The 15,987-nt window shown below is 41.8% G+C and overlaps 1 protein-coding gene across 2 annotated transcripts; it reads right to left on the bottom strand.

The window, feature by feature from the left end:
* Positions 1-6,600: 6,600 nt before the first annotated feature.
* LOC147896719 (thioredoxin-like 3-3) lies at positions 6,601-15,964 on the bottom strand. 2 transcript variants are annotated; one of them, XM_087381645.1, is made up of 4 exons: positions 15,724-15,964; positions 15,585-15,610; positions 8,074-8,275; positions 6,601-7,188 (listed from the first exon to the last, which is right to left on the bottom strand). In XM_087381645.1, exons 1-4 carry the CDS (start codon positions 15,904-15,906, stop codon positions 7,177-7,179), a joined length of 423 nt encoding a protein of 140 aa, XP_087237771.1. In that variant the 5' UTR covers positions 15,907-15,964; the 3' UTR covers positions 6,601-7,176. The 2 variants fall into 2 exon arrangements, with proteins under 2 accessions (XP_087237771.1, XP_087237770.1); XM_087381644.1 differs by lacking the exon at positions 6,601-7,188 and having other exon boundaries at positions 7,496-8,275.
* Between the last annotated feature and the right edge of the window lie 23 nt (positions 15,965-15,987).

Below are 15,987 nucleotides of genomic sequence, written 5' to 3'. Positions count from 1 at the left end.
GCCAAAATATGAATGAACCAGGCCCATTCTGGAAAGGAGCAAGGAGGGCCACCGAGCCTGCAATCAAGGAGCTCAACAAGGAGTCCTTGCAATGTAATCTGAAGTAAAGGAGTCTTTGAGATTGTAATCTATGTAATTTGTGTGTAATCTATTGAATTGTTAATCTTCTACATCGTTTACTTGAGCAATGTTTTCTCAGCTAAGTGACTAGATAGTGTCCTTTGATCCATGCCAGCACAGTGATAATAATGAGACAAAAGATTTCAATTTGACATGTAATGTGAGATGAAAGATTTTGATTAGATCACTAATGTGAGAGTGAAAGATTTCGATTAGTGAAATATTATACCATGAAATAATGTGAGATTGAAATATTTCGATTAGACAACTAATGTGAGACGAAGGATTTAGATTAGACAACTAACATGAAACTGATGAATGAGAAGGTCGGGCTCAATGAACGCTCTCCCTATTTAAGTGCAGTGCAGACACAACTAAGAGCCCATTACGAAATCTAGCCCCAAAACTCTGTACACCGATCCACCTACTATGAATCTATGGCATACCGAAAAGACTTTGGAATGCTTTTGTTCAATCTGAAAACGATGTTAGATGAAATCCTTATAAAAACAGACTCGGAGAAGGAGGAAAATAGTTGCAAGGAGGACATGCTTCAGTGGTGGGTTTATTACTTGGAGTCGGCACAGACCGTGAATATTAATTTTCATGGCTATTGTTTTTTCTGCTCCTTTAAGGTACTTATCAAGCTCATGATGTAGGTTTCTTTTGGCAAGACATGATAGAGGCGTGAAGATGTATAGACCGCAAAGACCAGGATGAAGAGGACCCCTAGCAAAAGGAGAAGTTACTATGGGTGTATAAGTCGGTAGAGTCAAGCAAGCAGAGTGTAATCCAAGTGTGTGAAGAGGTCTACCATTGTGCAGTAGACTGGCCTCAAGAACTGAGAGATGCTTGCTATAGAGAGGTTGATAAGATTGTTGGGAGTCTGGAATTTCCTTGAAAAAGCAAAATGTTGTGTTTTGAAATAATAAAAATCTTTCAGACATTTCTTAAACTTGTGGATATTCTCATGGTGCTCGTAATACCTAATTTTGTATTAACCTGCTTCCATGTTAGTACTTAAATGTTTTAAGTAGCTCGGTGGTTGAAATATGACGGTTAACTATACCCAGTCTAAAGGGCACTAGCACTATGCAACAAATTTTAGGATAGCATGCTAGTAGTGTAGGGATAGCATGGTAGCAGTGCAGGATAAGTTATCGCCAGTGTGGTGGTTGGTTGCACTATAATATGAACAGCCACCAACATGGTGGTTTGCTTCTATTATTACAAGATGAATGGATTCGTTATGGAAAACCAACGCGGTGGTTGTTGGGATATCTTAAAGCAAGCATGGGATGAAATCTGACGGTTAATGAAACGATAAACAGTCTAAATGGCACTGTTTTAGTATAGCACTGTGCAACAAATTTTAGGATAGCACGGCAGTAGTGTAGGGATAGCACGGTAGTAGTGTAGGATAAGTTATCGCCTAGCACGGTGGTTGGTTTGCACTAGGATATGAACAACCACCAGCGCGGTGGTTTGCTTCTATTATTACAAGATGAATGGATTTGTAGGATGTGTGGATTCATTATGGAAAACCAACACGGTGGTTGTTGGGATATACTAAAAACAAGCATGGGTTTTACCATTTTGGATTTACAAAAACAATTTAATAAAACTAGCACGGTGGTTGTTTGGGATATACTAAAAAGAAGCAGTCTCAATACAAGTTCCATTTTGTAGTATAAGTGGACATATTGTTTCCCTGCAATGAGACTACATACATTTTCTTAGTACTATCTCAATCATCCTCGTCCACCAGTCCAAGACACCCCAAGAGGTGCTCATGCATGTCTAAATCCAATTTGAAGACACTCTTGCCCTTCATTCGTTGTGGCACAGGTTGCATCTGGAACTTAATAGCTCTTACTCGATGAGAGTACACACATGTTTGTGGACTCTTATGTAGAAGTTCGTAATTGCAGCCTCTCTTGGATGTTTTCTTGTACCAAAAAGCTCCGACTACTACATCCCACTTCTCATAGGTTGTTCCCTAATTATCCTTAAATGCTTCCTCAAGCTTGTACTTAGGTTTTGTGCACTGCAATAGAAAGTATGGGTCAACTTCCTCGTTCTCCCCAGAATCTGCAACAACTGCAAAGTTATCCCCCTCTTCCAGATAGTTAGTGAGGTCATCGAAACTCGCCATCAAACTATGGCGAGTCGTTTGTCTCTCCATTGTTTGTGATCACACTCCATCTGAATGTAGAGGAAAAACTTGAACTCGCTCCCATGTCTTCGCAATTGCAATGTTCTCGCAATCGTCATGATCCCCTATGATCCACACACTGTAGAAACAAGAAAGTTTTCTCATTTTAATCGGTTGGTTGTTTGAAAAGCCCCATATGCTGTGCAGACCACAAACTCCTTTAATTTTCTCGCAATCGTGCCGGCTTCTCCTTTGCACTTCATCCACTTTCACTTCATGGAACACTCTGTGTACTACAGTATTCTTAAGGCTTTGTTTACTATATGTTGAATGCGCACCTGTGGAGAGGTTGGCTCTTGTAAGCCATGTTACAGCGTCATGGGCATCATTGAGTTTTTCTTGAGGGCATGCTAATTGGTGTTTAAATAGAGCTTGCTTAATAATAGCACCGCATCCATCATGTTCACCCTTGCCATGGCTAGTAGACCCAAATAAATTCCACATCATGTTTAGACCGGTCAGGGATTTGAACCTTGAGACGAAGTAGAATCCATGTGCTGATTTAAATTGAGAGGTAGCACCATCTGACCACACCCAATGTTGTTTTATATTTTTTGCATGGAGATTTTCTTTTTTCAGCCATTCCCAATGCAGTAGAAAAGCATATTGCACAAATAGGGTGTCATGTTCCCCATCATCTGAAATGTAGAAATGGTAAGTGTGTTGCACTAACTTGGACCCAAAGAAATTCCACATCATGTCTAGACCGGTCAGGGATTTAAACCTTGAGACGAAGTAGAATCCACGTGCTAATTTAAATTGAGAGGCATCACCATCTGACCACACCTAATGTTGTTTTATATTTTTTGCATGGGGATTTTCCTTTTTCAGCCATTCCCAATGTAGTAGAAAAGCATGCTGCACAAATAGGGTGTCATGTTCCCTATCATCTAAAATGTAGAAATGGTAAGTGCGTTGCACTAACCTGGACTCCTATGAGTCAACAAAAGCAGATTGGCATTAGGCGTAGTAGTGAAATTTTAGCTGCCACTTTTTTTCCCTCTGACAATACACGTCAGCATAATTGGATATTCCAAACAAGTGCAATGTGGCCTAAAATGCTTCAAAACACAAATAGAACAAAGGGCACGCTATCGGGTTTGATGCTATGTATTATTAAATGCAATGACCTTTGGCATGCTTATGAGCCATATAGCAAGCAAGTGCATGGAAAAAGAAACAATTCAAAATTGTAAATAGTATTGGATTTATTAAAACATCTTTGCACATGCACAAATTGCACTTTTCCAACATCTTCCATTTTAGGGTGAATCTAGATACCAATACCAACAACTATCAATGTTTTAAGACCACCATGCACTAGTCGCAATAGTTTGGATTCTAAATTTTCAATCCGTTTCGGTTTTTAACAAATCAAAAGAAAGTTATGGAGTGTGCTCTCAAATTGGTATGCATCACTTTAGCACAACATTAGAGACCCATTAACCCATGCATAATGATCTCATTTAGGTGTGTCCTTGGGTTGAGGAGAAGCTCACGTAGTGTACTTTAGAATGATTACTTGGTTGCTTGTATATACCTAGATGAATCCAGGAACATTCCCAAACTCATCGTAAAAAAACACAACATAGTGCAGTTTCAATCTCACGAGAGTCACTCATAAGATTGAAAACCATAAACTCCATCACGCATAGCAGGGACTAGCTACTATGACATCTCCACTGACGTCATCAGTGCCCAACAGTGGGTGTAGACCATAGTATAAAAGTATGCTCTCACACATACAAATCCACACACCCACACATACTTGAGCATCCATTTATACAAAGTCTTCGTACTGAGTTTCTGTCGGTACTCCGGAGGTGAAGAGCAAACTTAGCCATGAAGAAGGCTAGCACTAAAGGAGAAGGTATGTATAGAATAAAATTTTAATTTTTTTGAATAAATTGCTATATCCTATAGTCGTCAGGATGCATGCTTCACATGCAACAAAGTAGCTGTAATGCTTTAACGGTCTCATTCCAAATCCTTATTCCATAATTTTTTGCTCTCATGTTCAAGTTTGGAATGTGTACTACAACTTGAAGATAAAGTTTGCCGAATTCCGTTAAGCAATGCATAAGTTATGGGTCATGCAAGATACCTATACATAGAAAAGTCCCTGAACCTCACCAAAAATGGCTACACCCAAGCAAACAATGACCCCTAGGTTGTAATGTGTTCCCAACTCACAAGCTCATGGTTCATCACATTATTATTGACTAAAATATATTATTGTTTTATGTTTAAAAATTTCTTGAGCTACCAAATAAGAGAAAACAAGCACAAGGTCTACCCACACAAGCACTTAAATGCCAAGCAAAAGTCAAAGAAGAAACTACGCGAATCATTATCAACATGCTTATTTTGTACCCATCGTATCCAATCCCGCATTGAAAACCAGACAACTTCCTTTACTACAATAACAAGATAATAGGAACTCCAAAATAAAGCAACAAAAGACCTCAACATATAGAGTTTTCTACAACAAATTTCAATAGGACATTCAAATTCTTAAACAAGCTTTGACCAAGGAAAAAGACAACCCAATGAAAGACCAATGCAACCATGGACCACATTAACAACGGCTACATTAAAAGAAAGTCAAGATTAAATGTGGACCAATATGATTCTAACAACTAATAGAACTCCATAATAAGGACAAGGTACAAGTAGCTTTAAGCAAAAGTACCTACTATCCAAGGGAGGGTAGCGAAATCAATTCGAGGGAGTTATTGATCCTATTGACAAGAACCAAAAGAATAATCAAGTGCACTCTATACGATCAATATCTATATGTAGAGTGGCGACAAAACTCTACTTGTCATAGTTTGCGTCTAAGAATATGAAAACCACCCTCTAAAAAAGATATCAACATACTTCGAAAATCATGATCTAGAGAGAAATTCCTTACCAAACACTCAATATAGAGATAAATATGCTCAATATATAGACAAAATTTTCTTACATGTTATGGCAAGCACAAAGAATGTATAAATATCCAATAATGCAAAGCATTCTCCGCTCTTTTAAGTAGTGTGTTCACTTGAGTCACTCATGTTCTTGTGCATTCTTTAACTAGTGTATTCACTCCACTCGAGTGCTTGCACCTTCTCACTCTTAGTGCCCATGCTTCGTAACGGGTGAGAGCACATTCTAATCCTACAAGTCCTACAATCCTTCCACCACCACTCTCCCTCTCTCACTACACTCCATTTCTCATATGTACTCCCCCTAAACTCCAAAACGCATTCTACTTTCACCATCCTTCTCTTCCACTCTTGATCTACCCATGCAACCCTTAACTCCTAGACTAGAATTGCTCAACCTTGACTCGTGAAGGAGACTACCTCTCCTCTTCGTCGAACCTATCCTCCTATAATCTTTTCTTGAAACCTCATAGTCTTATTCTTAAAACTCCCAATGGAGGTCATAACCTCAAAGAGTCCCCATGAAAATCTCATTTCACCTGAGCTACTTTCCATGCCTAAGCCCACACTTGTAATCAAAATACAAGCTGAGATCCTATGCTACACAATGAACAACCAAACATTGTTCTTGGTGAGGAAAACCCCAAAACTCAAAAATTACATACGAACACATGCGTTGGATTCGATCTATGTAACCTTTGTAATAGCCTTAGGTTTGTCCATTTATGGTATGACGATATTATGAATTTAAATGCTCCTTATTGAAGTACCTTCATCAAATCCATATGAATTGTTGATGAGATGATATTTGAATTAGAAGATCCAATGGTTGCTTACCAAGTAGCTTTAATTCATGTTTCTTATAGACCAAGATATCATCCAATTCTCGGAATACATGCATTACATTGTCAAATTTTTATCATTTATGAAGAATCAAATTCTTGTGAATATATATACACTTATACAATCACAGCATATGCTTTGTCATGCATATGTGTAATCAAGTATGGACTAACAGCATATGCTTTGTCATGCATGTGTGTGATCAAGCATCCCTTTTTCCTTTAAAAATATAGCAAACATTATTTTTGCTGTTCCTAATCTTCTTTGTCCCTATCGCAGGGATACCACATGGCTAATCAACCCGTGTGAAATGAAGCCACCTTGAGACTTGACAGCTTCTCTAAATACTTTAGCATCCCACTTATCTACTGCAGTCATTTGGTCCCCTCTGAACTTCTCTACATTGCCAAATGCCACATTTAAAAAAATTGACAGGAAACGCATATTGACAAAGTAGTTGACTACCACCAAAGAGGCAATTCGTAAGCCATCATTCACTATATAACATTTAAAATCACCCTGCCATCATATGTTCTTGCCAACAATCATACTATTCAAGCAAGCCCCTTGCAAAGTTTTGGAGGTGGCCCATTTTCTACAAGTATTTAAAACCACAGCACCGCTGTATGTTGAAGATGACATGACAACACTTGAATATCACTGAAACACGGATGCCAACCTTATATGATGGATCAAACTTAAGTTCCTGTGATGACGTATGATAATATCCACTCCACATTGATAGCATGCTTTGTCAAGTGAACTCTTGAAAAATGGCGAGTTAAACAAAGCACAAAATTTCCGGCTTTTCATTCTCGAGTTCTACAGGAATTGAACACCAATAACATATTCTGCTAATTCCCTGCACATCTCAACCAAGCCTGATGATTTCTTTTGCCATGCCCTTAACTGTTAAGGTAGAACGACGGCTTATCCTTTCCACGAAGGAAGTACACCCCATAGTAAGCATCCCACAATGAGCAGCTTCAAGACCACTATAGCCACCTTATGTGCTAGTGACATGCTAGTTGCTCAATTGATCTTCACCAAAGTTATCTTATGAAAGACTCAGAATAGAGGCTACATAAAATGAAATCACAAGTGAGGCTACATAAAAAGAAATCTGTTCTATTTTACATCTCTGTTCCAATAAAATAGACCTACTTTCATCCAGTATATGTCAGTCATTGCAACAAACACTGCTTCCTGCTGTGTACAAACTTTAAATTGGCAACCTTCCCATGCCCCCCGGTGCTTGCAAAAGAGGCTTTTTCTATATGTACCAGCTTAGCTGGATGGTTATAGGGATAGATATGTACCTCGAAAATTATGCATGGAGGCAAGAGTGGTAACATACCAAAATCCAGTGTAATACACTATATAAACGCTTTGTCCTATGGTTTCCCTCAACCAAAAAGCCACATCTTCTCTAAAAAATCCAGCTTGAACTCCTCTTTGGAGCTACTATTAGATTCCAAACCACTTCATGCAAGACCAATGCCAGGTCAAAGCATATTCAAATATGATGCACAAGCATAACGAACAGAAAACAGGCCAAGATCACTAGCAGGAATATTCATGAGATGCATCCATTCAAAGTTGGCAGAAAAATATAAAAGGGTAAATACCCTGCTATATGCCAAAAAAAAGGAGCAAGCATAACCTGCAGTGCAGCTTTCAATCCAACAATGGGTTGACAAGGCCCAATATCTACACCTTGCACCCATACCTTTTGCAGACAAAAAGAGACCAGATGCAATCTTAAACGCAACAATGGGTTGCAAGGACCCCACGTGGTTTGCAATGTATTTCCAAGCTCATTGAGCTTGCAAAAAGTGACAAGCTTAAGATGCAAAAAGGGACTACTCACATTGTCAAATAAAAAAACATAGGAATTCCATATAAGCACAGCCAACAGAGGTAGCACATTTAATTGTGCAAGCCTAATCATGCATGCAGCCGTACTCGGTCACGAAGCCTTTGAGGACCAGCTCCATAAAATTCATCAACTTTCTCTCCCTCTCTGTAAAATCGGAATGTTGGTGTGTAACGAACATCTTGAGTTTCTTCAGGGCATTCATCAATATCTGTATAGATGAACATCGAATTTGGATAGTCATTGCTTAAATTACAAAAAGTTGGGAGCATTTGTCTGCAAGCATGGCACCTGCATGTAAAGAACTAGGAATTACATGGAACCATTGAGTCTGTGGAAATTATGAATCTAAAAGGATCAAACTAAATCACGTTAGCTACAAAAAAACACTACTCTTTAAACATAGTTAAACCTTAAGGAATGAATCTGGACCTAATCATATCCCTCAGTAAAGGGCGTCTGTGTACATAGTGAGCAAAGGATACTAACTCTTCAGCATGACGGACTTAGGTTAAGTCCAACATTATATCTGGAACTTTCCCCGAAGTGGAGACAAGGAAATTGAAAGCTACAACATGTGACCTAAAAAATGAGACCTAAGAGGTGATGTTTTTCTACTCATAGGTGCCTTTTGGTTGCAGGTGTTCATGCAGATTTCAACAAAGGGTTTGGAAAACCCCAAAAAAAGATGAGTGCATATAATATAGTTAGTAGTTAATACAAAACAGTGGTTACAGAAACTTAAAAATGAACCTTGTGAAGAGAAAAGACAACCTTGTGCGTAATACCCAAAAGACACGTGTTCATCCAAGACTGCAATGCTCCCTTAGAGAAGCCCTAGATCCTTGGTCAAAAGGTTGCCAAAGTTTCTCCCAATCTACACTTGGCTAAAGTAGACAGCAGTAGAGAACCAGTCCGTCGTCTCCAAAACTGATTTGCCATACCCATAGCAATTGTAGCCCTATTCTCTGAGTGACGCTCTCCACTAATGTATGTCAAGAAGCACAATCGAATCCCCAATAAAGTTAACCATCTAGGGATGCCTCTCTTTAGCGTGAGCATTGAAGTCTCCTGGCAAGAGAACTTCACCTCAATGGAAAACATTTGATGGCTTGAGAAAGGAAAAAACAAGAAGGATCAGGGCCCTTTTCTAGAACAAAGTTTGAGGCATATGTGATGTCTCCAATGACAAGTAGCAAAATAGCTAAGTGCAAGGCATGGGTGTTATGTCCATAACTAGAGTAACTATGACCTAGCCATGATTGGACCATTTGGGATAAGGCTAGGCTAACCTAATATCTAGGATTGGATTTGGGTTAGAACAGACTCTAAACCGGGGTTGGGAATATATATATATACCTAGATGAATCCAAGAACATTCCCAAACTCATCCTCTAAAAACACAACATAGTGCAGTTTCAATCTCACGATAGTCACTCATAAGATTGAAAACCATAAACTCCATCACGCATAGCAAGGACTAGCTACTATGACATCCCCATTGACGTCATCAGCGCCCAACAGTGGGGATAGACCATAGTATAAAAGTATACTCTCACACATACAAATCCACATGCCCACACATACTTGAGCATCCATTTATACAAAGTCTTCGTATTGAGCTTCTGTCGGCACTCCGGAGGTGAAGGGCAAACTCAACCATGACGAAGGCTAGCACTAAAGGAGAAGGCTAATCAAAAAGTAGTCCAAATCTCTTCATTCAAGCTACAACTGCTTGTAAAGTCTAAACGATTTCATTTTAGTCTCTCCCAAATAAGCATCTAAATCTAAATCTAGCTGATAGGGCAACACACCATTTTAAGATAGAAAGAATTATCGCAATACCAGCAGACCGCAACTTGGACGAAAACTTGGGAATAACCTAAGGTTGGGACTGGAGCTAGCATGGATGAGGTCCTCTAGATAGAGATGATCCAAGTAAAACGAGCTATTATGACAAAAGCTAGGCTTATAGGAAAAGAGGTGGCCCTTATGAAAAGTAAAGCCGGAAGCATAAACTTAGGACCAGCTACTAAAGATAGCCAAGTTAGGGTTATAAATGCAAGCCAAGAGATCAATATCGGGATCATCTTGGAGATAGATGTCTCAAGTGCATGTAGACCTGTAAACTCAAGATGGTCTTGTGGCAGCGTATGCTGCTGTTTGAGACTTGTGGAATCTAGGTGAAATACAACTTAGGACAAAGGTTGCAGCAGCAAGCATGGAAATGATGAGTTTGGGCTTCCCCTCCTACTAGATATAAAGGTATACTGGCTTTTACACATGCATATAAAATCAACATCTCTTTGCAAAGTTCGCTGTTCTTTTGCCTCATATAAATTACTTTCCTATGCACAGGCTTACATCAAGCCACAAACTTTTATCATTCACACTTACATGCACTCCTTGCAGTGCAGCAGTCCCATAATCACACATGCAATCCTAAGGCAACGTTGCATGCTCAAGTACATACTTTTAACACAGCATTAGTGACGAATTCATGCATTCAGCAGCAGACTGATTTGTATCATGGCTTAAAATATTTTAGGAAAGCTTCCAATCTGAAGCATGCGCACGTTACCCAATAAAAGTTTGCAATTTGAGAAATACAGCTCATAAGCTGCATCATCAAGCCACACGTGTACCACAGAACTGGGCGACACCTGCTCACATTGACCGCACAGCTCCCGCCAGCCACAACGTAGTGCTGTACATTACCGAATCCTTTGCTCATTAGCACGGCAGCAAATCGTTAGCAGCCTCAGTGATCGAATCTTCTAGCATTTATAGGCCTGCCAATCCTTCACGATCAGTAGCACAATACTGATCTTTCAGCAACCACCAATCACTCTACTTACCTGACTAGTCTCAAACAGCCCCAATCTCTTAATCACACTTCAGCTTGCCAACCACTAATCACTCTACTTACCTTCCTGATTTCAATCAGCCCCAATCTCTTAATCACCCTTCAGCTTGCCAATCAGCAGGTCGCTCTTACCTGGGGAGAACCGAGGTCAGGCTTAGATCGCCAGCGCACAACAGCCAGCACCATTCTGATCGTCAGAGCACAGCAGCAAAGCTGCTCTAATTGTCACAGCAGCCACCGCTGCTAAATGGAGATCACACAGCAAAACAGGCATAAATTGTCAGCGCCACTGTGGTCAACAGTGCACAACAGTTAGCATTGCTGCTTGTGAACAAAAACAGAATCTAAGCCTGTCCTTGGTAAGGTTACATGTAATCTCACGGCAGCTATTCCACAGTCCAAAAGGTGGGCGAAACGGCCCACAAATAGCTCTCAGCTATTCGCCATCTCTGTAATGAAGGCCAAAAGTGGGTCAAGATAGTGGGGTTAGGATAATTAGTATTTGGGGTGTTCGCAAGATAGAGGGGTCTAAAGGGCTAAGGAGGTACTATATAAGTACCATCCTCTCATGTACAAGGACACCTTTTTTATGTGAAATCTAATCCTATCTATGCTTCCACCCCCTTCCTACTACCTGCTCCCTACTCTCTCACTCTCACTCCTTCAGCTTTAGCTTCCACTTTAGCACTAGTTTCAGCTACAGCCTCTACATCCCCAGCTACAGCTACAGCCACTATCAGTGACATACCCATACCCATGACATCGGCTGCTTCCTTCCCTTCCTCTCCTGTGACAGCTATCTCACCGCTTATGACACCTACTTCGGAGGTGTCATACACTGCTCCGCATTACGCCTCGACCTTTCTCTCCCCCCTGCCTCTCAGTAAACCTACGCTTCCACACCCTATGGGGATTGCCTCATCCATGCCACTATCATCTCCATATCGTACCCAGCTCACCCAGTCAACACCCAGCCTCCGGTCTCATCCTCACACATTCATGCCACAGCCCTTCTAGTTTCAGCTAGGGCACAGATGAGCTGACCCATCAGAGGCTTGGGAGAACTTGCTGATGGAGGTATACAGTATACATGAGCGCCAGTTGGAGCTGACACGCTTCGCACAAGAGCATGTCCGCTTCACCCAAGAGCAAGAGCGCGTCATATAGGAGCAAGCTCGGGCTATTCGAGACCAGGCTGATCTCATTCAAGGACTTAGACAAGACATCTCACAGCTCCGACAAGAGGTCGCCGCCAAACGCACAGTCCCAAGGAGCACTCCAGTTGTTGAGGCACAGATTGCGAGCATGCAATCTGCTATTGAGGAGACATCCAGATGGGTCGACTGGCCAAACGGGGACCCACAAGGGCAACCGTTTCGGCTACCCTCTTGGAGTAGCACATAGAGCCAATAAGGCTTCAACATCAGAGTGCATGGGATTCCGCACACTGAGGCTACACCAATGACAGATGCGATGGCCTTCGTGGCCACTACTCTGGGGGTAGCTGAGCACAAGATCGAGAGGGCATGGCGGGTGGGGAGAGACCCCAACCGAGAGCAGCCCCTGATCATACGGTTCCATGACGCTCAAGCACGACTTTTGGCTTGACGGCACAGGTCAACCCTACAAGACCAACCAACAATCTCCATGGATAAGGACCTCACCCCACTACAGGTTGAGGAGAGGCACTCCCTATTGCAACAACGCGATCAGGCCCGCAAGGAGAGGAAGTGGGCAGTAGTACGAGATGGACAACTCCTTACAGGCCCCCGTCGGGCATCCATCCCCCCACCCACATAGGCAGGAGAGACCCTATCTTATACCATTTGGAACTGTAATGGTACCTTATGGTCAGAACTAGGGAACTTCTCGGAATCCTACACAAGTCGCGACATAGTCTTTTACACAGAGACACATCAGAGTCCAGAGCGCCCACTACCAGTTGTTAGCCGGTACACTTGGGAGTATGCTTACAGAGATGAGACCAGAGACACAGGGGGAGTACGAGGATTAGGAGTAGTAGCAATTCTCTACACCCTCCCGAGACATCCCACTTTGCTAGAGATATTCGAGATGAGGCAGAGACATCTCCATTTGCAGCCATATATCAGTCCATTGTAGACTTCTCGAGCCGCAAAGTCCTCCTCCTAGTGGGAGACTTCAACGTGAGGATAGGAGCCCGTCAGGTACCACTCCTCAACTTCAGGGATGATTCCATACTACTGCCAGACATTGACCTTGAGGATGCAGGTATACTACGGGTTTCGGCTGACAGACGAGGTATGCAATCGATGGGAAAGCAGCCCACGCTTCCTTCTATGCACCAAAATGATGGGGATGGGAAGGATATCAATCCACCCAAAGAGTCTCCTAGAGCTATGATGCCTAGAGGAGCTATACAGCCTAGCCATGCTATTCCTTTCCCTAGTACGCCGCGAAATCATGCTTCAAAGCCGTGGAAGATGCCTCAATATGCAGGACAAAAATCTGGTTTTTTCCAGGCTATTACAGCTGCAATTACAAAAGGGTTATGTTGGGGATAGCTGCTCAAATAAAAGCAGCGGCCCACATGATGGAAACAAATATGGGCAGCAAGGGGGCTGTTATATCAGTTTGCAGGACCAATACATTACTCCAGATGATGCCCTAGCAATTCAGCATTCTAATGGAAGAAATGCCTATATTCAAAGTAGCCTACATAACCGTGACAATGAAGCAGACCTAATGGGTGAAAAGATAGATGAGGCGCTAAGCAATGATGAGCCAATCTGTGATATTGATGAAGATGCACAGCAAGATAAGGATGTGGATGCACTTACACTCGATCCTTCTAGGCATGCAAACTTTGAGGACAAAGTTTTTGAGGAGGTGAGTATCCAGCATTGTATGGTCTCCATTAAGGATGAAAATATAGAAGCCCACACAGATGATAGCAAAGGATGCCAAAGTAAACTTACCCACAGTGACAAGGAGCAGCTTGTGCAGCATGAAAAAGATATGCAAGACAGATTTAGTCCTGAAGCTGTGTCACAACACATTCAGGAGCATGACAGTGGGGAATATGGCCACAACTTCAACATAACTGATGCCCTTCACTGCTGCTCACTAGGTGAGTATAGTTGGGAGTTTTGCTTGCTACACTTAGCAGCCATTAGGAAAACAATGGCATCTCATAGGATTGCTGTAAATGCGAGGGCAGAACTTTGCAAGGGTGTCCTCGTGCTTGGTACAATATGTGATAAATGCTGCCATGTATTGGCACTCGCAAAAAAGAGAGGAGACTAGTGGAGTCTTTCATAAAGATGCCAATCATGAAGATGTGGGGTAGCTAGAATAGGATGCCTCTCTGGGGCAGGCAAACCCACAAGCAAGGCCCTCACTCTCCCTCACATGGGCGGGCAGACCCACAACCAAGGCCCTCACTCAAAGAGACAGGAGATGAACTCGAAAAGATTTTCCAATATGCAAGTGAACATTGCCAAGACCGAAATCATGATCATTGGACACAATGCAAGCAACTCACATTCACATTTAAGGGAAAAGATTTAGAAGTGATACAATCATACAAATACTTGGGTCTATGGTTCCCAGATAACTAGAAGTAGAACACGTGTGGAAAGAAGAATCCTAGGGGGAATGAAAGCATGCTTTAGCATCCAAAGTAAATGGAAAAAGTCACACATCCAGAATTTGGGAGATGAGAAAATCTATGTCTACTACGCTAGTGTAGATAGTGGTTCTCTATGGGCGCTAGGCTCAGTCTCCAAGACCCATTCTGCTAGATGAGACAGGCATCCTACCATTGGAATGAGAAGGTCTATGCCAATACATAAATTCGATACCTCACTACAGTGGCAGAAATGGACATGACTATACTCCCTCTCAAGGCCATGGAGGCAACCAAACATAAGGGCTGGTATAAGGAAGGAATAGAATTGATGGGCTACCGCTGGACATACACATAAGATCTCCCAAACAAAGACATTGACATCAGACAGCTCGTAACACAGAAAATCTTAGACAAAATACGGAGAAACCAAATGAGAGGATGACTTTCTACAAAATAGAAATTAATACAATGCTACACCCACACACACGCGTAAAATCTCAATGTAAACATCTTTCTCCAAGAGACAACTAACATGCGAACTAAGAACCAGCTCTCATGAACTCCAGGTGGAGATTGGTAGAATGGAGAATGTGCCAAGAGAGGACAGAGTTTGCAAACTATGCCTATCATGAGACACTGAGGATGAGGACCATGCAGTTCTCATCTGACCCATGAGCCTACATGCAGTTCTTGTTTTGGGAAGCTTCTCCCTACATCTAGCATAGTACATAAGAAGCTTCAACAGTGGCGTTAGGCATTGCATCTATAATGTTTTTCGAACACTTCTAGGGCCTATCTGCAGCAGTTGGTTATTGTGCTCTTGTTGGAATACGGTAATGAGTTGATTCGTGCTACTCCAGCTCTCTACACAGTTCATCATGTCAAGAACAAACTAGCAAGATATCATCTTTTACGGAGACCAAAAAATGACTAAGAGACAAATTCGTTCTAGTTTGTTTCTAGGGCGCAGGGTTTGTTGTCCTTTGAAATAAATGATTCGTCATACAGGTCATACGGTCGTTCTACAACACTTCAGAGACAGCAGATTGTCAGACAAGACGTGAATGAATTTTTTTTCGAACCCACAATAACACCAATGGGCAAGTTACCACGAATCAACTTACCATCCAGCTCCATAGCTGACAACTGCCTGCAAAAGAGTGCAAAGGCAACGTTATGCTGACAATTTAATGGCCCTCTTATATAGATAATGCATGCTAAGGGGGTTAAAGAGAGAGAGATAGAGAGAGAGAGAGAGCTAACAGTTTGCTTGGCCTCCTTGGCTTGCAGAAGAAAGTCCTTTAGCTGTCGATCGCTACAAGCACTACGTAGGTTGCCGTGAAAATTGACAGGCAAAGAGATTCCGGTGCCTTGAAGGGCATTTGTAGAGGGGTTGGCGGGCTCATGCTGCCCTCCCCCTCCTCCTGCTTCACCATTAGCCTGCATGAGATGAATGACACAGTAAACCTCGGAGGGAAAGAACTGGGGGTTTAGTTCTTGTTTATATAGGTGTCCATAGAACCAAAA

The sequence above is a fragment of the Dipteris shenzhenensis genome, chromosome 11 (assembly GCF_047967505.1).
Source record: "Dipteris shenzhenensis isolate YYH24624 ecotype China chromosome 11, Dip_SZ_1.0, whole genome shotgun sequence".
NCBI classification, from domain to species: domain Eukaryota; kingdom Viridiplantae; phylum Streptophyta; class Polypodiopsida; order Gleicheniales; family Dipteridaceae; genus Dipteris; species Dipteris shenzhenensis.
This window is presented reverse-complemented; position numbering and strand designations above follow the sequence as displayed.